At 41.4% G+C, this 25,212-nt stretch overlaps 1 protein-coding gene across 3 annotated transcripts in view; it reads right to left on the bottom strand.

The window, feature by feature from the left end:
- Positions 1 to 13,104: 13,104 nt before the first annotated feature.
- Positions 13,105 to 25,212, bottom strand: part of LOC146639168 (uncharacterized) — a 36,194-nt gene continuing 24,086 nt past the window's right edge. Inside the window, exons 15-23 of one of the 3 annotated variants that reach the window (XR_014906217.1) lie at positions 19,191 to 19,274; positions 18,348 to 18,463; positions 17,201 to 17,272; positions 16,980 to 17,130; positions 16,702 to 16,895; positions 16,105 to 16,253; positions 15,626 to 15,676; positions 15,079 to 15,423; positions 13,105 to 14,332 (exon numbers count right to left, since the gene is read on the bottom strand). Coding sequence is in view for 2 of the 3 variants with exons in the window: in XM_085354533.1 (XP_085210659.1) it covers positions 15,444 to 15,676; positions 16,105 to 16,253; positions 16,702 to 16,895; positions 16,980 to 17,130; positions 17,201 to 17,272; positions 18,348 to 18,463; positions 19,191 to 19,274 (999 nt within the window). In the remaining variant the exon portion in view is untranslated. The other 2 variants (XM_085354420.1, XM_085354533.1) reach the window with 2 other exon arrangements.

Below are 25,212 nucleotides of genomic sequence, written 5' to 3'. Positions count from 1 at the left end.
TGCAAAGCGGCTTGCAGGTGCAGAGATTTGTTTAGGATGTGTAGATTTGCCAGGGCCGTCACAGAGTTTAATTTTGAGGTGCTTCAGGATGTTTCAGCTCTCACCCAACCCAAGCTCTGATAGGTTCGTTGCATTTATAGTCCGCTGTCCTAAGGCGTCCATGTTTCCACACAGACACACGGCTGCTGCGTTCACGGACCTGCTGTTTATCAGGAAAATGAGACTTGATGTCCTTCAGCTGCCGGCTGATCGCCAAAATGGACTCTGAGCAGAAGAAGAAATCATCAGGAAACGACCCAGTAACCACAAAACAGGAGCTGAAACACCTCTGTCGTGTGTTTTTGTGTCGTGTGTTTTTCACTGTCGAACACGTGATTTATTGTTCGTGTTTCATCTATAAACTGAAACGTCGGAGGCGCGTCGTCTCCTGATGTCTCACAGAAACGTGAAGCTGTGCTGGACTCACCGTCCTCTGGAGGAGCGGGAAAAGGCTCCGACATCTTAGGAGGAGTGCGAGCTGGAAGAGAGGAGAACGAGGAGCTCAGACTGCAAAATAAATGTGACGACATGAAAACAAAAGAAGAAATGACGAGAGTGTCTTTGTCCTCATTAGGATGAATATTTTAAAAAGGCACAAAGAACCAATCAGATCCTCCCATCCTGTTTGGCTCTTACTTTTTTTTTTTTTTTTTTTTTTTTTTTAAATGACATCAGAAACAGCAGTATGCGACATTACATGATGGCAGAGCTTCAGTTCATCCTTTGTCATTTTTTTTTTTTTTTTTTTTTTTAATAAATAGGACAGGGGGAATGAATGAGAGAGAGAGGGGGAGAGAAAGAAAGAAAACCCAAGGGGAGAAGAGACGGTGAGAAGGGGGGGGAAGAGAGACAAAAAAAAAAAAACTCCTGGGTCACCTGTATGGAGAGAAAAAAAAAACAAACAAACAAACAAACAAACAGAGGAGACAGCAAACAACAAAGAGCAACATAATAATAGAGAAAACAAAGCACCATCACAATAAACTAGCTAGTCATAGATATCAGTATTTACTAAGTAATAAACGATATTGTGCAGCACGCAAGATAGACAGCGCACAGTGTGCTTTGAGGCAGCAGCCAAGAAAGCTTTAGTCCGCGTCTGTGAATACCCATGTGTGCATACCTGTGTGGGTCAGCATGCTTGCATTCCAAAGGTTTCTCCATGTAATGATCTGCTAGGGAGTGTGGGGGGGCCACAGCCCCGTCCTCCAGGGTGTGAAGCGGGTATGGAGGAGATCAAAACTCCAGACATCCAGAGGCCCCCAGAACACAAGAGACCATGGAAGACCAACAGAGGGGCAGCCGCGCCACTGTTCCAGTAAGAGCTGAGGAGAGTCCCAGATGAGGGCTCACTCAGCAGCCGCGGAGCAGAAGCCAGGGGGGGTTGCAGTGACGCGCCCGTGAGCTCCGCCGGCCCCCAGCTGCGCCTGAGTGACCGAGCCCTGGGCCGAGAGGCCGGGGGCACCCCACCTCCAAAGGGGCCCGAGCGAGCCCCAGGCCCCAGGCCCCGACAAGCGGCCGCCAAGGAGTGAGCCGGTGTGTACCCGGACGCCCACCCCCAGACACAAAGAACCACCAACACACCGACACCTGAGGGAGTCCGCCACCGGCAGGGGAAGTGGTGGTGGGTGGAGATAGGCCTCCAAACCTTGGAGGGCCTGAGGTGTCCCCAGAGAGGTGGCGTCTGATACCCAACCTGACATATAGACACAGACATACAGGCACACACAGACACAAACATCCATTCCCACCCTCATGCTCTCATATGCACTCACTCCACACTCAACCAACGTGGAGACAGACATAAAGAGACGCTGTACACACAATCACACTCCCCAAGCGTACTCTACAAACCGGGTCTAGGTACCCTTGCCCCTGGAGGGGGGAATTGCACCCAGACCCAGGTGGTGTTACCCTTTTCCCTGCGGTGGGGAGAGGCAGACCACCCCGACTCCGCAGCAGCAGGGAGGCCCCACACCCCAGACCGCAGTCGGACGGCCAACTCCTCCTACTAGCCCTCCCGCTCCAGCAGGCCGCAGAGAATGGGGGTGGGAGAAGACTCCAAACCTCCCTCCACCCGCTCATTGTAGTGTTGATGCATATGTGTTCTAAGGTGCAATTAAAACCCAGGAGGGCATGGAGCTACCTGCCAAGGAGCAGCAGGTAAGCGCATAGTCCCTCCTGCTAACCCTCAATGACTAAGTGTATTTAAAATTGAGAGGTGGGCAACGACGTCAGGGGTGAGGTATACACCCTGATGGTGATTTGGACTCCGTGATTGTGCCCACCCCCAAGATCCTATATGTATGTGTAATGAGAGTGTGAATAATGTGAATGTCTAAGTTGTGGGATAAAATTGAGGCAGAGGCAGCCAGAAGGGGACAGGGGGGGGGGGGTAGCCTCCTCTGCACCCTGGTGACATACCCCCACTCCAAGGCCCTGCATGTGTGGGTGGTTGTGGAGGAGCGGGAAGAGGGAGGCAGCTGGAGATGGGGAGGGAAGGAAGGGAGGGGCAGGTAACCCCTCCCTGGGGCCAGCTCCCCCGCTGACCCCAGTAGGCACTCCCACCCTCCGCGACCCGCCAGGGAAGGGGGGCCCAGGCCCATCAGACCGGGGCCCAGTGCAGTAGCGCCCCCCGGCTCCACAGAGCCCTGGACAGTCCACCCAACCCCACCACAGAGAAAACTGCACCCACCCCACCAACCACACATCTTCCAGACTACATAAGACGGTAAACGCCCAGGCTGAGATCTTCCTCCACCTCTCCTGTATCTCCCCCTCCTGCAGAGAGTTCCTGAGAGAAGAAAGCTCCTGCCAGATGTGACCATCCCCCCCACCAGTTGAAGAGCCCCCCAGGCGGCTCGATGCACCGGCGGCACCCTGCTCCAGGGCCGGGCCCCCATGCACCCACCCGCCCACAACCCCGGCAACACACCAACCAGGACCCGAGGCCCGGCCCGGGCCCCCGCCCAGAGACGGAGCACCCCCAGAACCTCACGCCCATCCCGGACCCACCCAGGGGCAGCCAGGTTGCCAGGTCAGTAACCCACGTCCGTCAGCACAGACCCTCCCCTAGCCCCGCTGCACGCAGCCGCGAGGAAACAGTCACCTGAGAGCCAACAGAGCCCTCAACCGGACGTGACCGCTACCCCGGGTTGAGCCCCCCAAGGAAGATGCCTCCGGGGAACCCCCCGACGCCCTAAGCCTGTCCCTACCCCCTCACCAATCACAACAGTGAAGGCGGGACCAAACTATGACCCCCCACCCCCACTAGGTGATGGAGCTGATAAAAGGGGCCCAGAGCAATTGATCTGATGTGGTGGCAGAGGCTGTGTCAAGACTAATGTAATCTAATAGATAATTTCTATATTGGTTAGAATTAAGATTATTTTTATTTTTCCAGTTCATGAGGACTGTTTTCTTGGCTATGCATAGGGCAGTGAAGATCATATGGGCTATATTCTTTTCTGAAGTGACATTATCTAAGCTGCCCAACAAACACACTAAGGGGGAGGTTGGAATGTTACATTTCAGACATTTTGATAAGTCTTCACATATCTCGCGCCAAAACTTTTGCACTGGTGGACAGAACCAAAGAGCGTGGATGTAATTGTCTGGTGTATTGCCTTGACAGTGTGAGCAGTTGTTGGAAGATGTAAAGCCCATCTTGAACATCCGATGACCTGTATAGTGCACTCTATGAAGTATTTTGTATTGTATTAATTGCAGACTGGGATTTTTAATTAATTTAAAAGTTTTTAAGCAAATCTGAGACCAGAAGTTTTGGTCTAGGTTGACTGATAAATCTGCTTCCCACTTTGCAGTAGGAAGGGATATTGATTCATCTAATTTAGAAAGTGTTCTGTATATTTTAGATAATAATTTGGGGGATTTAAGAGTAAGAAAATGTGCCGCACTTAGTGGTGTTTGTAATTCAACTTGACTGAGGTTAAATTTCTTTTTTACTATGGATTTAATTTGTTGATATTCTAAAAACCTTGTCTTGTTGATCCCATATTGTTCAACTAGTCTGTCAAATGGAATAAATTCTGTTCCCTCTAATATATGTTCTAAGTATTTAATTCCTTTACAACTCCATTCTGGGAAATTAATCATATTATTGTTTTGTAATATGTCAGGGTTATTCCAGATAGGTGTACGTTTGCATGGGATTAATGAAGACTCCGTTATTTTTAGAAACTCCCACCATGCTGTTAGAGAAAAGCTGATGTTGATACTTTTAAAGCATTCATGTCTTTTGATGTTTGAGCTAATAAATGGTAGGTCTGAAATCTCTAGATCCTTGCATAGTGCCTGTTCAACATCTAGCCAGGGCTCAACTAAGAAGGTATGTTTTAACCATTCTGAGATGAACTGAAGCCTGTTGGCTAAGAAGTATTGGTGAAAATTAGGCAGATCTAATCCTCCTCTATCCTTGGTTCTTTGTAGCGTTTTTAAGCTAATACGCGGGGGTTTATCTTTCCAAAGGAATTTGGAAATATATGAATCCAGAGATCTGAACCAATCTTGTGATGGTTTGTTAGGGATCATCAAAAATAAGTAATTTATTTTTGGCAAGATCATCATTTTTATAGTGGCGACCCTTCCCATGAGTGATATGGGTAAAGATTTCCATCTAGTCAGATCGCCTTCTACTTTCTTTAGAAGTGGGATGTGGTTTAGTTTAGTTAAGTCTGAAAGCTTAGGAGAGATATTAATACCTAAATATTTAATATTTCCGGATTGCAGTGGGGCAGAGGAAGAATTATGGAAGGAGCAGTTAATGGGGAGAACTGTAGATTTTGGCCAGTTAATTGAATAATCTGAAACTCTTGAAAACCAGTTTATTAAAGTAATTACCTCAGAGAGGTTGGTTTGTGTGTTTTGCAGAAAAAGCAACACATCATCCGCATAGAGACTGATTTTATGTTCTATGTTCTTACATTTTATGCCCTTAATTGTTGTAGCCTGTCTAAATGCTGCTGCTAGAGGTTCGATAAAAATTGCAAAAAGTGAGGGGGAGAGTGGGCATCCCTGTCTGGTGCCCCTCAGGAGACAGAAGCTGGAGGATGTCTGGTCATTTGTTCTGATACGAGCCGTTGGGGAATTGTATAATATTCTTATCCAGTTTATGAAAGAGTTTCCAAAACCAAATTTGTGTAAAGTTGCGAATAAAAATTTCCAATTAACTCTGTCAAATGCTTTTTCTGCATCTAGAGATAATATTATGGCTTCGATGTTTTTATCGTATGAGTAGTCTATTAAATTAAGTAATCTACGAGTGTTTGTTGAGGAGTGCCGACCTTTTATGAAACCAGTTTGGTCAGGATGAATTAAGAGGGGGGTCATTTTCTCTAATCTCTTTGAGAGAGCTTTGCAGATTATTTTAAGGTCTACATTTAAAAGAGAAATTGGACGATAGCTTGAGGGAAATAAAGGGTCTTTGCCTGGTTTTAGCAGGAGACTAATGTTGGCAGAATTCATATTTGGTGGTAGTCTGCCCTTTTCCTCGATTTCCTGCAACATGCTGTGGAATACTGGTGCCAAAATTGTCCAGAATTCTTTGTAGAATTCTGCAGGGAAGCCGTCTGGACCTGGAGCCTTATTATTGGGCATACTTATCAGGGCTTCCTGGAGTTCACTTGGCGTCAGTGGCGAATCCAATTCCATTGCTTGACTGTCTAGTAATTTTGGAAGAGTTACGTTGTCAAGAAACAGATCAATTTCATTTTTAGATGGGTTTATTTGTGGTGAGTATAAAGTTTCATAGAAATCCCTAAAAATGTTGTTTATTCTTCCAGGATCATATATTGTGTTCCCCGATAAATCTTTAGCAGCACATATAGTTGTTTTTTCTTTATTTATTTTTAGCTGGTTAGCTAGAAATCGACCTGATTTGTTACTGTGTTCAAAATTCTGCAAGCGAAGTCTTTGTATAAGGAATTGTGTTTTTTTATTAATAGTTTCATTTAATTCTAGTTTTGTTTTGCGTATTTTGTTCAATGTTTCCTGATCTTGGTGGGACGCGTAGGCTTCTTCTAGTGATTTGATGTTTTTTTCTAATTCCTGAATATTTTTGTTTTCTTCTTTCTTTTTGTGTGATGAGAAAGAAATTATTTTACCTCTCATCACAGCTTTCCCTGCTTCCCATAGAACAGAAGCAGATATTCCGGGAGTGTCATTAAAGTCTAAATATGAAGTCCATTCCTTTTTAAAGTATTTAATAAAGTCTTCATCTTTAAGTAGTGATATATTAAATCTCCAGTTTTTACTTGGCGTAGTATTATTCTTGTGCATTAGTATTAAAGATACAGGAGCATGATCGCTGACAGCTATAGGATGAATCTCAGTGTCTGAAATGTCACACAGCAGTGAGCTGCTGACCAAAAAATAATCCAGACGAGAGTAAGAGTGATGAACATGCGAGAAAAAAGTATATTCCTTACTGGTGGGGTGAAGAGAGCGCCATGCATCGCAAAGACCAAAGTCGTTCATATACTGTTTGATTATATTTGTGGACTGCCAATTACGCTGAGTTCCTGTTGTGTTGAGCCTATCCATTTCTTCATTTAGTCCAAGGTTGAGGTCACCGCCAAGAATGAGTGTGCAATCAAGGTGTTCAGAGAGTGCACTAAAAAAACCGTGGAAGAATGAGGGTTCATCAACATTTGGACCATATATACTAACAATACATAGTTTTTTGTTCAATATTGATAGTTTAATAATTAGAAATCTACCCTCTGGATCTATAACTGTATCGAGTACTGTAAAATTAACATTTTTATGTATTAAAATTGCTACTCCCCGTTGTCTAGAATTATAACCGGCTGCAAACACGTTAGGAAACTCAGGTGTTTTAAGTTCATTTAAACCTGTGACAGGTTTGTGAGTTTCTTGTAATAAAATAACATCTGCCTGTAGTTTTTTAAGCTGGTTAAATATTTTTAACCTCTTTCCTCTGGTGCCAGCTCCATTTACATTCCATGTGACAAACCTCAGCATGCCCTTAATTGTGCGTGTATGTTTAATGATGTATGCTGGGTGTTTCGTTTAGACAGGTGGAGAGAATATGGAAACATCCCTTGTTTGTAAATAGAAAGAGAAAAAGAAGTGTGGTGAGAGACTCCATAAGTCTGACTATGTGTGTGAATATTCACTAATATGAACAAGCGTGGCTTGCTTATGTGTCCTGCAAGTCTGTGCGTGCTGTGAGGCTGTTGTGAATGTGCTGCCGTTGAGCTGATGTGTTTGCGTGATCGTGTTGTGAAAATATGGAGAAATAGAGGGTGTTGTTTGTAGGTGAGTGGGGAAGTAGGTGACCACAGCAGTGAAAGACAAGAGAAAGAAAGAAACCACATGAACTGTGAGCGACAACAAAAAAAAGGAAATGAAACGGAAACATTCCAATTAAAGCAATGACGGAGGGTGACGGTGTTATATCTGCTATGACATCCTACTGATATTACTAGGTTAAACACATTTTAAAGGAGAAAGTGTGAATGAATAAGAAAAGAGTGTAGCGGGTTCTTATCTGGAGTGCAGTCAGTATAACCACGGTGTGGTGCCGGGGTCGCGGTACAGCTGTCCGTCCACGTAGAGCCGGTCCACAGCGATGACAGCACGGGAGCCTTTCTGGATAAAGCTACGTCGAACTGGGAACAGGACCTTGCGTCGTTCCAGGATCTCTTTGGGGAACTGGTCGTTCACGCTGAAGTCCGTTCCTTTCAGCTCTCTGCCGCGACTCTTCACCTGTTCCTTTTGTTTGAATTGGCTGAATTTGGCCACAATAGGCCGTGGTCTCCCGGTCCGCGACCGCGCGCCCCCCAAGCGATGTACTCTATCGAAGTCGATGTTCTTTACGGTGTCCTCCGGCAGCTTCAGGTGGATTTTAATGAAGCTTTTCACCGTTGCCTCTGCGTCCTCTCCGGCAGTTTCTGGAATACCAGAAAACACAAGATTATCTCTCATGCTACGGGCTTGTAAATCGATAACGGACTCTTTTATTTTTTTATTTTCAATGTTTAGCTGGGTCACGTTATCGGTGAGAGATTTAACCGACTCCCGTAGCGTGGCATTTTCAGCGGCAAGCGTTTCCACCTGCCGCTGGCTGAATTCCAGGGATTCTCTCAGAGATTTAAATTCCCGGTGTAAGATCTCCACCAGGGACAGCCTCGCATCGAAACTGGACAATCGCTTGTCGATGGACTCCAGGATTTCTGCGATGTCTTTGCCGGCAGGCGATGTTGTACCGGGGGAGTCTGCCTGGCGACTTCTCTTCGATGACGGCGTCTCGATTTTGGCCGGGGAAGATGCACTCTGGGCCTTATGCATTACTAAATCTTGAAAACAGCGGTCGATGTAATCTTGGAGAGCGTCTAAACTCTCCCCGTTGTCCTCCAGGGTGTTAGAGATGATAAAACAGATGTTGTTAGTTATATGACAATTGATTAGTATATTTGGAAATACTGAAGCTTGGAAAACCTTTGTTAAACTCTATGCTACCATTTGCTTTTTCTCCGCCAAAATCTCCGGCGTCTGACGTCACCTACAACATCACTTCCGTCACTTACCTCTCACTTCCGTCACTTACCTCCACCTCCTCTCCATGAAAACTGAATTTATGACATTTAACGGAGTTAGAAGTTAGCAGGAAGTTAGCTCGCTAGCTTCTATCTAAATACAATATAGCATGTCCTGAATGCGGGGTTTTGGAAACAAATTAAAACGTACAGCTCTGTTATCACTTCCAGCATAAATGAAGACAGAAAACTAAATAGCAGTGACGTTTGTAGGGTTACTGAAGTTTGGCTAGCTGGTATATAATGATGTGCTACGTGATTGCGACACAGCTATGTTAGCATAATATAAACAAGCTAACTTTTTTTCCCACTCGATAAAAGTTAACGTGAGTGTTCTCGGTGGTCAGGAACAAATGTAATCGCATGGCAGGATGCTGTAAAAGGACCAAACTTCAGCCAGGAGAACAACTGAGATAATCCATCCACAATACGAGGTTAGTCATTCATATACTGCTGCATGGGCTGGGCTGTAGTTACATCCTAAGGTTTTAAAAACTGAGCTTAAATAAATGATTAGTGGTAATAAAAGCCGAGGGAGGTCAACAGTGATCACTGACTGTTTTAGGAGCTTTTTGAGATTAAATAGAAGAAAATACATAACATTAAACATGTTAACAACACAAAAGCCATATTAAACGCAGACTACTTTAGACCCGGAAGTAGGATTCGTCGCGTCATCACTGAACAACCGGATAGTAATCATCCACAACTATACTCAGTTGCAGATGATAAAGGATTCAGAAAGTTCATGCATGACAGAGAATATGCATGTTCTTTTTGTTTTCATATTATAAGTTATATTTAATTGTGTTGTGGTTTGCGGTGTTTTGTGTTGTTTCACTTTAAATTTGTAAAAGGAAAAAGCTGAAAATTTAAATAGTTAAAAGTTGAAATGTGAATAGTTGATTTTTGTATTATGATTTATTTATTACATTTTATGTGGAGTGAATAAATAAAAGTATATTTACGGTGGCCCCTAGAGACAAAGCACGTAAAAACTCCAAAACACGTATGAACTCTGAAGCACGTACAAACCCTGAAGCACGTACAAACTCAAAAACACGTAAAAACACGTACAAACTCCAAAACATGTACAAACACGTACAAAACTCCAAAACATGTATGAACTCTGAAGCACGTACAAACCCTGAAGCACGTGCAAACTCCAAAACACGTAAAAACACGTACAAACTCCAAAACATGTACAAACACGTACAAACTCTGAAGCACGTAAAAACTCAGGAGCACATAAAAACTCAAAACACGTACAAAATCAACAGAAGTGCTCCAGGATGCTGGGCGCAGTGTTGAGCTTTTGTTACCTACTGGCTACACAAGCCAGCAAGTACCAACGACCGGATTTGGTGTGTGGTAGTAACAGGTAAATGAACTTTTTTTTTTTTTAATTATTTGAATATATATGAGTGCCTGTGTATAAATACACAAATACACACATGCTTTCAATTGTGTAATTTAAGTGATCTAGTAGCTCTGCTTTGGAAGTTCAGTTCATGCTAGAAATGTGTTTTGGAGTTTGTACGTGTTTTGTCTCTAGGGGCCACCGCATATATTTATATATAAATAAAACCACTTTTTTTTACGTTAGTAATTCCTTTTGTGCATAATTTTATATTATTGTTAATAATAAATTAACTAAAGCAACAAAACAACCTGAAGAGCCGGTTCGGAGCCGAAAGAGCCGGCTCTTTTTAGTGAGCCGAACCGAAAGAGCCGGATCTCTAAAAAGAGCTGGAAATCCCATCACTATTTTTTTCAAATTCTGTAATTCTCACTCGCTTTGGCAACTTTGTACTTTTGTGTTACTCGGAGCAACAACTCCACCTCATTGTTAGTCCATTTAAAAAACTCGCTGCTTTTCCTCAACATTTTGCTGCGACGTTTCAAAGAGCCGGAAAGTAAATAAGCGGCAGACAGAAATGAGGCAGGTCGAATCTTCTTGCATTTTACACATGCGCAGGACTGGAACCGTAAGCGTTTTCAGCTGTTTCAATGTGGACGCACAACTCTGTGAAAACGATTGAAAACACTAGTGTGGACGCGTTTTCAAATCTATCCAGGCTAGCTAGCTATCTAGGCTCAACTTTTTAAATTATGCAAAATGTTTAACTGTATCTCTAATAGAAACTTCTTTAACTTTGCTCTGCTTCACTTCAGCAGCATCAGGTAATGTTCAGATGTTGATTCATGGTTTTCTTCCGTTTCTGTTCGTCTGCAGAATATTTTTAAGGTTATCTGTTAGAAAAAGCCAGACCAGGAAAATTTCCTTCATGTTTTTCTGTTTTGTCTTCAGTTACTTTGACACAAAGGCATCTGCTGTGATGCTCACAGCTCTGATAAAGTCTCACAAATGTCAGCTTTCTTTTTATATATGTAAAATATGTATATGTACTGATTAGTGTACACTTGGGTTTTAAGGGGTATTTATTTATTATTTTCTTCTTTTTTTTTTTTTTTTTGGGGGTGTATGGAAGCCCCAAACGCAATTTCATTGTTCTTGACAATGACAATAAATAAATAAATACTAATACTAGTGATCAGAATTATAATATTTCTGACTGTCTGAGGCAAAATTTCCCAGATTCAAATCCATTTGAATTGAATTGATTCAAGAAATCAGTGATGATACACAGCCCTATAGTTAATATAATAAAATACGCCTTTCAGCTTTTTATATATTTAGTTTTTTAGGAGAGCTGGAACGTAATTGTGCCCGCCTCTGAAGCACTCTGGGTCAAATGTGCTATAAACAAAACAGATGTAACAGTCAACACAAAAAGGTTCAGACACTTTCCATGGCAATGTTTCATTTAAAAAACAAAAACAAAACGTATTTAACCCACTCAGTGGGCTACATCTGTTCATGCCAGTATCGATATTATCGATATTTGGTTCAATCTCTCCACCTCGAGTCTCGAGTTGAAAGATAGAGGAAATCCCCAAACAGCAACAACACACAAAGGTTTTTATGTTTAACAGCCTGACGTCTGTCCAGTCATCAGGTTAGCATTAGCTGTAATCTAACCTACGTTTCTGAGAAATGCTAGTATTTTTTCGTGCTATCCGGTTGTTCAGTCTGACGTCACTAGCCGTGTCTGGGTCTAAACTCCGCTGCAGGTCCATATATCAAACGATCACTATGGGATTACTGAGAGTTGAAAAACTGTCTAAAGTCTTTCATCTTTAATAAAATGATCAGCGTTCTGCTCTACCAGGTGTAACAATTGAGTTTAACATCCAGGCATCCATGAAAACGGAATTTATGACATTTAACGGAGTTAGAAGTTAGCAGGGAGTTAGCTCGCTAGCTTCTATCTAAATACAATATAGCATGTCCTGACTGCGGGGTTTTGGAAACAAATTAAAATGTACAGCTCTGCTATCACTTCCAGCATAAATGAAGACAGAAAACTAAACAGCAGTGACGTTTGTAGGGTTACTGAAGTTGGGCTAGCTGGTATATAATGATGTGCTACGTGACCGCTAGCGACACAGCTATGTTAGCATAATATAAACAAGCTAACTTTTTTTCCACTCGATAAAAGTTAATGTGAGTGTTCTCGGTGGTCAGGAACAAATGTAATCGCATGGCAGGATGCTGTAAAAGGACCAAACTTCAGCCAGGAGAACAACTGAGATAATCCATCCACAATACGAGGTTAGTCATTCATATACTGCTGCATGGGCTGGGCTGTAGTTACATCGTAAGGTTTTAAAAACTGAGCTTAAATAAATGATTAGCGGTAATAAAAGCCGAGGGAGGTCAACAGTGGTCGCTGACTGTTTTAGGAGCTTTTTGAGATCAAATAGAAGAAAATACATAACATTAAACATGTTAACAACACAAAAGCCATATTAAACGCAGACTACTTTAGACCCGGAAGTAGGATTCGTCGCGTCATCACTGAACAACTGGATAATTAAAACGATCACAGAGGCCGAAGTTCAGGCTTCATTTTGGTCCTTTTTTTTTACTGAGATGTCATACACTTGCACACTACACTTACCTTTGCGAGCGTAGTAGGCAGGCCCAGGTACGTCCGTTCTTTTAGAGCAGAGCTACAGATTAAAAATGCCCAAGGCGAAGCGGTCAAAGTCTGGCTGTATTTCACAGCAAAAGATGCAAACTCAGCAGCCTGCAACAAGTGCTTTAAGCTGATACTGTGATACTGTCAAAGGAGGTAACACCTCAAATCTGATGAAACACCTGGCAACGCATAGCGTTTTTTTTAAAAGCCGAGAAATGCGCCGTATTTGATAGCTTGCTGCGAGACCTCACACCGAGCACATCTACTGCGGGTGTGGTGCCTGTTATCGGACCCGGAGTTTGCAACATCCCCCAAAAACCCGAAAAATAGAGTCCTGGCCCCTAGCCCTGCCAGTGTAGCAGAAATGATGAGGATGATGATGCAGCAGCAGCCGTTCTTCTCTGCGTGAGTAGCTTAATGTTGTTGGTGTGTAATTTACGTTGAGTAGGCTAACCACGTTATTACATTAATGCATGTAAGGTGAACTAGCAAACATCATCATAGCTACATGCGGCTGTCCTCTTGTTTGATGGCAGATACTCCCTGCACGCTGGCCAAAAAGGCTAAAATGACCAAAGAAAAATTGGGAAACAGTTAAACATGAGGTTTTTGGACAAAGTTTGTGTTTTTTCCATTGTTTAAGCACTGCTTCCAGCCAAGAGTGATGCCATAAATCCCCCATAGCTGCAGAAAAGGCTAACATTGTTATCTTTTTACAAAAAAACAGCTAAACATGAGAGGTTTTTGGACAAAGTTTGTGTTCTTGATTCTTTAAGCACCGGCACCGTTTCAAAAGTACCGGATTGGTACTGGTATTGGATAAAACTTCAACGATACCCATCCCTATCTATGGGGACTGACTCAGTGCTGGAGCCTCCGGTGGACGTTAGAGGAACTGCAGAGTTTGGCACTTCATCGTTGGCTTCACTTTTTTGTTGGTTTTACATAAGATAAATATCATAATTAAAGTGAAGCTGCTGTCTTAGTAATGATTATAGTTAGCAATAAAGACCCGAGGCTGTGCTGCGTGACCTCTTTGGACACTTTGATCACAAAAGCATTAAAAAGCCTGAACACTTGAAAAACCAGCCAGCTGCACATCACTACAGGACTGGCTTTAATAAAGTGAAGAACATATGAAACATTCAGCAGATTTGAGCATTTCCTCTGTATTATAATAACCACACTGCCTTTACAGAGTCGAGGGCGACTGTGTGAACAGCGCGTTACAAAGTGCTGTTTCCTTAAATCACCTTTGAACCTGCCATGTTGGAAGACTCGCTGTTGTTCTGTTTATTTGCTCTGTTGTCTCTCGCTTCGTCTGCTTGTAATGAACTGACTGAGGGCCCAGAGGTTAGCTTTAATGCTCCCTGTTGTTTTTCTGTTTTCCGCAGGCTGGAAACAGGCGACACACGAGTGCTCACAGTCTTTATATTACAGGCGATTAAATATTCATGCAGCTTCCTGCGTGAGTAAAGTGTCAACAGGGTGTTTGCATTCTAACGACAACGACATGGCAAATATTGAAAGCTGCAGTCAGACAGATGTTTATGAGGGAAAATGTAAAAACACGATCCTTTTCAGGAGGATTTCAGACGCTTCGATCCCGTAAACGTCTCTGTGTGGTGATCAGATCAAAGCCGACCAGCTTCATTAGCTCTTCGGCCTCTAATTGACAGCATGCAGAGAAACAAAAACCCAGAAACAACAAAAAGATGTTAGAGAAGCTCAAGCCTCAGTTTCAACTGTTTGAACATCATGAAGATTCATATAATTTTTACTTACTTAACTCGAATTTATTTAATATAAAACACTTTTAACAAGTTATAAAAGCACTTTAAAACAGATTGATACCCTTAAAACACAAACTGAAGGGACTACAAAACTAAAATCAGCTAAATAACTGTTGAAATTACAACAATTAAAATGGAGCTACTGTGTTTTTTCTATATGCTGTGTAATGTAGACGATCTCTGGTTTTAGACAGAGGATTATATGAGAAGCTCTACAAAAAGCTAGAAAAAAAAGACTTGTGGAAACTGAATATGTCCTTACTAGAAGAGAAACTAGCTTTACTGGCCAAGTGCTGGAAGCCTACGTCGGCATCGTGTGGACACAAATATTTAAAAGAGCAGTAAAAAGGAGTGTTTGACACACCATCACTGTAGATTTGAAAATGACATGACCAAGAGGTGAGTTGAGTTAATCTAAAGGGCGTTAATAAAATGACTGAATTAACCACTTTTTTCCCCTAGCACCACTTTCAGACTCAAATAACTGGACAAACTGAGCTGAGTTTGTGATTAAACCTCATTTCCTGTCTATGCCTCCAATGTTCCCACACAGCTTAAATCACATTTAAGGATCGCATCAGTCAGGAAGGCTTTAGACAAAAGGTGAATGATCATTTCTACCTGCAGTAATTGGCTCCGACTTGATGTCACCTGTTGACACCTGCTCAGTTCCTCAGGCTGGCGGAATAGGAGAAGGTGGGCTGCAAAGCGGCTTGCAGGTGCAGAGATTTGTTTAGGATGTGTAGATTTGCCAGGGCCGTCACAGAGTTTAATTTTGAGGTGCTTCAGGATGTTTCAGCTCTCACCCAACCCAAGCTCTGATAGGTTCGTTGCATTTATAGTCCGCTGTCCTAAGGCGTCCATGTTTCCACACAGACACACGGCTGCTGCGTTCACTGACCTGCTGTTTATCAGGAAAATTAGACTTGATGTCCTTCAGCTGCCGGCTGATCGCCAAAATGGACTCTGAGCAGAAGAAGAAATCATCAGGAAATGACCCAGTAACCACAAAACAGGAGCTGAAACACCTCTGTCGTGTGTTTTTGTGTCGTGTGTTTTTCACTGTCGAACACGTGATTTATTGTTCGTGTTTCATCTATAAACTGAAACGTCGGAGGCGCGTCGTCTCCTGATGTCTCACAGAAACGTGAAGCTGTGCTGGACTCACCGTCCTCTGGAGGAGCGGGAAAAGGCTCCGACATCTTAGGAGGAGTGCGAGCTGGAAGAGAGGAGAACGAGGAGCTCAGACTGCAAAATAAATGTGACGACATGAAAACAAAAGAAGAAATGACGAGAGTGTCTTTGTCCTCATTAGGATGAATATTTTAAAAAGGCACAAAGAACCAATCAGATCCTCCCATCCTGTTTGGCTCTTACAGCGAGTAATGTTTACTCCTCTCACTTTTCAAATATGGCCTGCTTCTCAAAATCAGCCAGAGCAGAACTGATGGCGATGCTGCAGGTGGATCAACAGGTGAGGAAATAGAAGCTTTCGGGGAAACTAAACACAGATTTTGTTGGTGCAGTGTTGATTAAAGATGAACTCAGCGTCCTTTTCAATAGCAATATTTCACAGATCTCGTTGTATGTACGTATAACTGTATTCGTTATTCAACATCTGAGCTGCGATGCTCCGGGTCCACCTACAGATGGCGCTCTTTGGCTGGAAGATGGCCTTGTAGTCCTCGGCGTTGTGGATCTCAGCAGACGACAGCTTCTCGTCCGCCTCGTCCTCGCTAGGGCTCCGCCTCTCCCCTTCGGGGCTCCGCCTGTCAGACTCTGAACGGTGCTTCAACCTGATGACATCACAAACATTTGTTTGTTTGTTTTTAGAAGAAAAACTGCAAATTTTTTACTTTATTTACTTTTATTAAAGAATCTGGAAGCGAAACTTTTCCACTGAAGTCAAATAAGATTTTATATATATATATATATATATATATATATTTATTATATATATATATATATATATATATTTATTATATATATATATATATATATATATATTTATTATATATATATATATATATATATATATATTTATATATTTATTATATATATATATATTTATTATATATATATATATATATATATATATATATATATATATATATATATATATATATGACATGTGATCTGAGTGTTTGATGAATGAAACCAGTGGCTCATGTATAAAACTTTAAATCCAGGAGTCAGTACTTGCAGTATCTGGAGTATTTTCTCCTGTCTCTCAGTGTGCCGTACCTCTGCGATCTGCAGGTGGTCGTGGGTCTCTCGTAGTTCTTTCGCAGTGCCGCTCCTTTGGGGTCCTTCTTCGGCTCTGTGAGCGGCTGGTCGTCCTGGATGATCCTCTGGATCACGGCGCCACCGCTCTTCTTTACCCTCTTCAGATCGACCACGTAGGACGACACACTCGACAGCTGATGAGACACGCCGATCTGACATGTGGAGAAGGTGGAAGATTAAGATTACCTAAAACTTCTGCACAGTACTGTTACTGAGCGGTGGGCGGAGCTACACACCAGCTGCTGGTTGCAGATGGCGAGGTCAGACACCTTTCCCCAGCTCACCGGCACCGCGTCAAAGCAGCGGTCCGGTTCCCAGCCGAAGACCCGCAGCGAGTCCGTGGCGCCGCTGTACAGGCAGGAGCCATCTGGGCTAAAACATATACACCTGAAACCACAGGGACAGGGGTCAGAGGTCACATTCCAGTTACACCCTGCTGCAACGGGGAAAAACTCACCTGACCGGAGTCGTGTCGCCCTCCAACGAGCCGATCATCGTAAACTTCTCCAGATCCCACAGCTTGATGGTCCTGCAAGCACATGCAGAGTTCATACAGCTGCAGCTCATTAGAGACACCTGTAGGTGTTTTATAGTGTCAGGTGAAGACGCTACAACACGGCTGAGGAACAGGAAGAGACCTCCAACAGATCCACGGTCAGCAGTGACAAGTCAGTAAATGAGGAGAAAGAGAAAAGAGGAACGAAACACGAACAAAAGAGGGAGTGGAGGGCAAAGTGCACCTCTCAGTGCATCATGGGAAGTCCCCAGGAACCTGAGGGATGGTTAGGGTCGCCTAACCCAGCTCTAACTACAAGCTAAGCTAAAGACATTTTTATAATTAATTGAAGAAAGTATGTGTTTGAGTCACTTCTTATTCTCATAAATGAGAGTAAGATTTATTCCATCAATAAACTGTTTGAGATAAAAATGACCCTGCTCCCTGTTCTGTCACTAAAACAGGCCAAAACCTACAAAATGTCTCATTTCTTTGAAGTGACACATTCAAAGCTTTAACGGCTCCATCACGATCACATGACAATCGGAAAATCAGGCCACAAACTACAGCTTTGCTTGCTGGTGTAACTTATAAACTGTCTCTAACACCAGGTCGATGTCCTCAAATTAAACATAATAATCAATTTAAGTGATTCATGTTGGAATACTTATTTATACTTCATATGCAAAAATAAAGAAATGATTAAATACTGAGTGCACTTGCTGGTTGTGTTGGAGAAAGGATGAGTTATTATTTCCATTTTATTATATTTATATTATATTTCCTGTTTACTTTTAGTTATAAATGTATGATTTAGTGGCACATGCAGAGGACATGTAGAAGACACAGGACATGTATGTGAAAAAAAGTAAAAGAATTTCAGACTAAAAGAAATGTTACATTTAAAAAAATGCCACAAACAATCAAACTCAGCACCAAAATAAAATCTTGGCGGCACAGAGAGAGGACAACCTCGCGCAGCCTCTGAGCTTCATGAAACAGAAAAACTAAACGAGCCACAAAGTGTCACAAACACTGATTCCACTCATGAGTCGCTCCTTCAGCTCCGAGCTGCTGCGTCTCGGGCGCTCGGCCTGCGGCGACGTACCTGTCGGAGCTTCCGGAGGCCAGCAGGTACTCGTTGGGGTGGAACTGGACGATGTTGACGGCGGCGGTGTGAGATTTGAATTCCGTGATGGTTTTCCCCTGAGCCAGGTCCCACAGCTGATGGAGACAAGAGGACAGGGCTGAGGTCATCGAACAGGAAGAGAGCAGAGCTCACCTCCTTCAGCCAATCAGAATGAGCGATTTTATTACAGGATGCTGCCGGTTTGATGCTTTCACAGCATTTACAGAATAAACACATCATGTTCACACTTTTAAATTCCCAAGATGCTCTCAAACACCCGAACATCCGACCGCTGCAAATGAAATGAAACTTAATTCTAAACATCGATGAAATGTTAGCCTAACGAGTCGTTACACATCACCAGCTTATTACTTTATTTAAATAAATGTAACTGAACCTGGGTCAAGAAGTGTCCTGAAAACTATTTTAATAGAAAAGATGGATCTTAAAAATCCTAAAACACTGAAGTGATTCAACAGACGGACCTTTTAAAACCATTTTAAAATGTAGAAGAATCTAAAAATGTTGCGATTCAATCGCTCGTTTTATTTTATGGGAACACGTGACTACCAAACATGAACCAGGACCAGCTGGAACATTTTAACGTCTTCCAGCCTTTCTGCACAGTTTCCTGCTGCTGATGTTCTGCTTCACAGTTTACATTCACAGCATCGTGTAACTCCTGCAGGTTATAGTTACTCTGAAGGTTTCTCAGCATCTACTGTTACAGAGTCAGAGTTACCACAACATGTAAGTACCGGGAAAAACAATCCTTAAAATATATTTTTTACATTAAAGGTGAGACGTCAGATCAGGTCGTACCTTGACGGTGCAGTCGTCGCTCGCTGAAGCTAACCACTTCCCATCAGGACTGAAGGCCAAACTCCTCACAGCCTGAGTGTGACCCTGCAACACCAACACTGGTCAGATTTTTGCTATCGAGACTCATGTGAAGCTTTTATTTTGAAGGAAAGTAGAAGCCCTGAGCCTGGTTCTGGAGTTTTTCCTTCCCACTGTCGCCAAAGTGCTCATAGGAGGTCATATGATTGTTGGTTTTTCTCTGTATGTAGATCTTAAAGTATAAAGCGCATTGAGGTGACTGATGTTGTGATTTGGCGCTGCATAAACAAAATTAAATTGAAGTCTCTCAGTTCTTTTAAATGCAATAATCCGTTTACTGTAAGACTCCATAAAAGCTCCGACTGACACAGTTTAATCCGAATCATTCTGAGCGTCCTCGGCTTTGGCGCACAGTGACACCCATAAAATCGGCTAGTCTGACAGATAAGGAGAAGACGACGGTGGTATGTAAACTGTGTTTTTGTGCTGCGTATTGTTTGTTTGAACGCAGTTTGGATTCTGACCATAGAAGATGTTTTTGTGACACGCCCACCGCTACGTTTGCTATTCGGTTTGGTGTGTGTGTGTGCTGTGGCTCTGCAGGCGTTCACCTGAGTTTGAAGGAATTGCTGTTGCCTTTGTTTTGGATTTTGGCATGCTGCTTATGTTGAATGCTTAAAATGAGTGGATCACAGGCTGCATCTGTTGTTGGATAAACTGAAATTGGATAAGATTAAGGAGTATGCTAGAAGAGAGAATAAAGCGATCAGCAAAGAAGGCACCCACAGCTGTGGCCAAACAGACTGCAACAGATCGGTCTCAGAAGGAGCACCCAACAAACTCCAATGCCACCTTCCTCCCACTATCTGTTAAACTGTTTAAATGGAGTGTGAGGCAGACATGCTAAAACAGTGACCTAAAAGCATTACCAATAAACAATGGGATCAATACATAAATGAAAGAAATGCAGCTGATAAAAAAGCCATAAACTACTTTCATTTGTTTAGTGGTGATTGCCAGTTTAGTTGGGTTTTTTTTGAGACACAGAGAGTGAGAGATCCTGTCCTACATTACTTTAAAAAAGAAGATATTTTCAGAGCTGTTGATATATGAAGCTCTGAGCATTGAGTGTTGCATTGTGAGAGTTTCAGTAAAAAGCCTGCAAATTATTGCATTTATACTGGAGAGCAAAGAAAAATTAAATTCTACTTGTACTATGGAAAATCAGTTTCATAAAAGCTACATAAACAGAGCTGAAGAAGACTGCGTTTGTAAAACTAGCGGTAACGTGTGAGAATTATAAGTTATAAGACTGTTTCTGCTATCGATACAATTTGTGTTGTTAATCCTAAATGATTCACGGTGACAACATCATAAGAACAAGGTCATTTTACTCCACACACACACACATTTGGAAAATCACATAGTTTGACCATAAAAATTCCCAGAATAATTAGTATTTGAGATTGCTGAAGCAACATCACTAAAGAAAAATATCCTTGCATGTCACTTTCGTTTAAAAATATAAAAAATGTGAAGTTTTTTTTTTGTAAAACATAAAAACATAAAAACAACAAAACTTAAGACCTTAAGAAAGAGATAAAGGATTGAGAAAGTTTATTCATGCAGGTCCATATGACAGAGAATATGCATGTTCTTTTAGTTTTCATATTATTATAATTTATATTTAATTGTGTTGTGGTTTGCAGTGTTTTGTGTTCTTTTCACTTTAAATTTGTGAAAGGAAAAAGCTGAAATTTAAATAGTTAAAACTTGAAATGTGAATAGTTGATTTTTGTATTATATGATTTATTTATTACATTTTATGTGGAGTGAATAAATAAAAGTATATTTACGGTGGCCCCTAGAGACAAAGCACATACAAACTTCAAATCACGTACGAACTCTGAAGCATGTACAAACTCCAAAACACGTAAAAACACGTACAAACTCCAAAACACGTAAAAACACGTACAAACTCCGAAGCACGTAAAAACTCAGAAGCATATAAAAACTCAGAAGCATATAAAAACTCAAAACACGTACAAAAGACAACAGAAGTGCTCCAGGATGCTGGGCGCAGTGTTGAGCCTTTGTTATCTTGTGGCTACACAAGCCAGCAAGTACCAACGACCGGATTTGGTGTGTGGTAATAACAGGTAAATGAACTTTTTTTTAAATTATTTGAATATATATATGAGTGCCTGTGTATAAATACACAAACAATACACACATGCTTTCAATTGTGTAATTTAAGTGATCTAGTAGCTCTGCTTTGGAAGTTCAGTTCATGCTAGAAATGTGTTTTGGAGTTTGTACGTGTTTTGTCTCTAGGGGCCACCGCATATATTTATATATAAACATATATAAATAAAACCACTTGTTTTTATGTTAGTAATTCCTTTTGTGCATAATTTTATATTATTGTTAATAATAAATTAATTAAAGCAACAAAACAACCTGAAGAGCCGGTTCGGAGCCGAAAGAGCCGGCTCTTTTTAGTGAGCCGAACCGAAAGAGCCGGATCTCTAAAAAGAGCCGGAAATCCCATCACTACACTACACCCATAAAATCGGCTAGTCTGACAGATAAGGAGAAGACGACGGTGGTATGTAAACTGTGTTTTTGTGCTGCGTATTGTTTGTTTGAACGCAGTTTGGATTCTGACCATAGAAGATGTTTTTGTGACACGCCCACCGCTACGTTTGCTATTCGGTTTGGTGTGTGTGTGTGCTGTGGCTCTGCAGGCGTTCACCTGAGTTTGAAGGAATTGCTGTTGCCTTTGTTTTGGATTTTGGCATGCTGCTTATGTTGAATGCTTAAAATGAGTGGATCACAGGCTGCATCTGTTGTTGGATAAACTGAAATTGGATAAGATTAAGGAGTATGCTAGAAGAGAGAATAAAGCGATCAGCAAAGAAGGCACCCACAGCTGTGGCCAAACAGACTGCAACAGATCGGTCTCAGAAGGAGCACCCAACAAACTCCAATGCCACCTCTATCTGTTAAACTGTTTAAATGGAGTGTGAGGCAGACATGCTAAAACAGTGACCTAAAAGCATTACCAATAAACAATGGGATCAATACATAAATGAAAGAAATGCAGCTGATAAAAAAGCCATAAACTACTTTCATTTGTTTAGTGGTGATTGCCAGTTTAGTTGGGTTTTTTTTGAGACACAGAGAGTGAGAGATCCTGTCCTACATTACTTTAAAAAAGAAGATATTTTCAGAGCTGTTGATATATGAAGCTCTGAGCATTGAGTGTTGCATTGTGAGAGTTTCAGTAAAAAGCCTGCAAATTATTGCATTTATACTGGAGAGCAAAGAAAAATTAAATTCTACTTGTACTATGGAAAATCAGTTTCATAAAAGCTACATAAACAGAGCTGAAGAAGACTGCGTTTGTAAAACTAGCGGTAACGTGTGAGAATTATAAGTTATAAGACTGTTTCTGCTATCGATACAATTTGTGTTGTTAATCCTAAATGATTCACGGTGACAACATCATAAGAACAAGGTCATTTTACTCCACACACACACACATTTGGAAAATCACATAGTTTGACCATAAAAATTCCCAGAATAATTAGTATTTGAGATTGCTGAAGCAACATCACTAAAGAAAAATATCCTTGCATGTCACTTTCGTTTAAAAATATAAAAAATGTGAAGTTTTTTTTTTGTAAAACATAAAAACATAAAAACAACAAAACTTAAGACCTTAAGAATCTCCTTATGAATGTTGTGAATATCTAGATCATTGGTGTTTGGATTTGAGGGTCAACAGGGCGAACACTGAGGCTGGGTATTAGAAATACAACATGGCAACATGAGACATGTTAACTCTGAGAACACTAACATCTAGATTAAGGTGTGAGAGGTAAATACATAACAGAAGCTAAAAAGGAGTTGCTTGTCTCTAGTTAAAATAAATTGAAAATAAACTGATTTGAACACGTTTGATGCATTATACAAAAAAAGGTTCATGATATAGTTCACATGATCTAAGCAAGAGTGACTCGGAATCTCAAATGTTAAAGTACACTTACTGATTGTACTTTTACTACATGAGCTAATGTAGATGCTCTAAAAGCACGCTGGCTGAAAAAGAACCACACGTTTGGAGAAACTGTGCTGTAACTTCTCATACTGTGAAGTTTTCTGACAAAAGTGAATTGAAAACTTATGCTGTACAGTTTACTAAGGGGTCCTTTGCTGGGCCATGTGCAATTACACAAAAGAACAAGTTAAATTTCACCATAACACTGACTGGAGAAAAGCCAAATTGGGATTCTAATTGACATTACAACTGAAATCAGTGCTGTGATAGTTAGTTTAAGATCACAACCTGATTTAAAACACAGTCTAACATCAACATTCTTGCCCCTGAAAATAGGTCAGGATGGCCGAAAAATGTACTTTAAAAATGAGATTTTCTTTTTGTTTCATTGGAACGGTAAAGTACCATTACAAAGAAATGAGTACACCTTTGTAGTTAAACCGGGTTTGGAGTTTTTCATGTTTTACATACAGACTTTCTCATTTAAACCATGGTGACTTAAAAGTTTAGCAGCAAGACACTTGTTTCCTTTGTTCCATCAAACATTTCTTTCAGCCATCTGTGTTTATCAGAGCGATATGTGACTAATTTTTTATTGAATCACCAGAAAGTACACAAATACAAGATTAAATATTTTATTTATTTATCAAAGATACATAATTACACATTGATACAATGAATAAGGTGTCTATAAAAATTACACATGGTGTAAGAAAAACATTATAACATACAAATAAGTGTTTTAAGATAATCTGACATACTTTAAAAGCATAAGAATAAAAGTTTTTTTTTTTTAAAAAATCATGTTCTTTGATGATCACATTACATGTATCACATTTTTTAAAGCATAACGTAGGGTGTTCACAAAAACAGTTTTATGATTACTTTTTCCACAGTGCTTGTATGCCTCTTGCAAAACTATGTACTTATCACCATATGACATAATAACTCACGATTATGCAAGACCAGCCATGAAATGTCCGTCGCTTCATTACAATCATTTGTCCCCGCTGCTGCCCTCAGACCCAGTCTGTGGGGTAAAATTGCTTTTTTGGTGGTTCATAAAAAATATCTCAAAAAGCGATGTTAGTGAGGGGACCAGAAACACTGGGTTGCAGAGCAGTTGGTAAGGACTTGTATATTTCTGGAGAGTCTGCAAAAGCTGTCTTGCTCATGCTCCTGATTGGATATGTGGAGCCCGGCTCTGATATCTCACTGGTGGCAGCTAAAGGTAGGCATGCCTTGGAGGCGGAGTTGGTCTCGGGCGCAATCTTTCAAACGAGCCTCACGGCATTTCAGGCAACCTCAGGCCGGAAACAACATCCGGTCACTCGCGGTCAAAATCCACGCAGAGCTGGTGTTTCGCAGGGATCAGGTTAACACATCTGGGTCTAAAAATATAAAGAAAAACAAAAAGAGTTTTAAAACACGCAAACTAGCAAAATATCAAAGGAGCATAACATAACAATAACAAGATGATATGAGATACCCGATGAGGCCATGATAGGTGATGTAGACATGTAATGTATAAACTTTTACGGGAGTTAAAAGTGGAGCTTATATATATTTTAAAGTGTATTGTACGTGGGATAGGCTCCAGCGCACCGCGCGAGCCTGAGAAAAGGATAAGTGGAGGCGAATGGATGGATGGATGGTGTATTGTACCTGTTACAAACCATTGTGATATTTATTTATTTTTTTAAATGAAAGGATTGACAGAATGGTAAAAAGGAAAATGCAAAAATGTAGTTAGAGAGGAAGATTAACACTTACCGAATGATATGCGGATAAGGAAAGAGACGCAAGTTGCTGTTGAAATCGGCCGCTCCCTATGCGAACTCGCAAGCAGTCTGAGCGGCGCCAGTTGTTGATACGTCTGAAGTCAGATCTCTTCTGGGGTTCGAAGATAGTCTTAACATCAGCGGGAGATCGTAAAATCAG

Source organism: Diplotaxodon limnothrissa, linkage group LG1 (assembly GCF_057381915.1).
Source record: "Diplotaxodon limnothrissa isolate DT_005_m linkage group LG1, D_limnothrissa_male_GT1.1, whole genome shotgun sequence".
Classification (NCBI taxonomy): Eukaryota; Metazoa; Chordata; class Actinopteri; order Cichliformes; family Cichlidae; genus Diplotaxodon; species Diplotaxodon limnothrissa.
The sequence above is the reverse complement of the archived record's forward strand: the minus strand, read 5'-3'. Positions and strand labels throughout refer to the sequence as shown.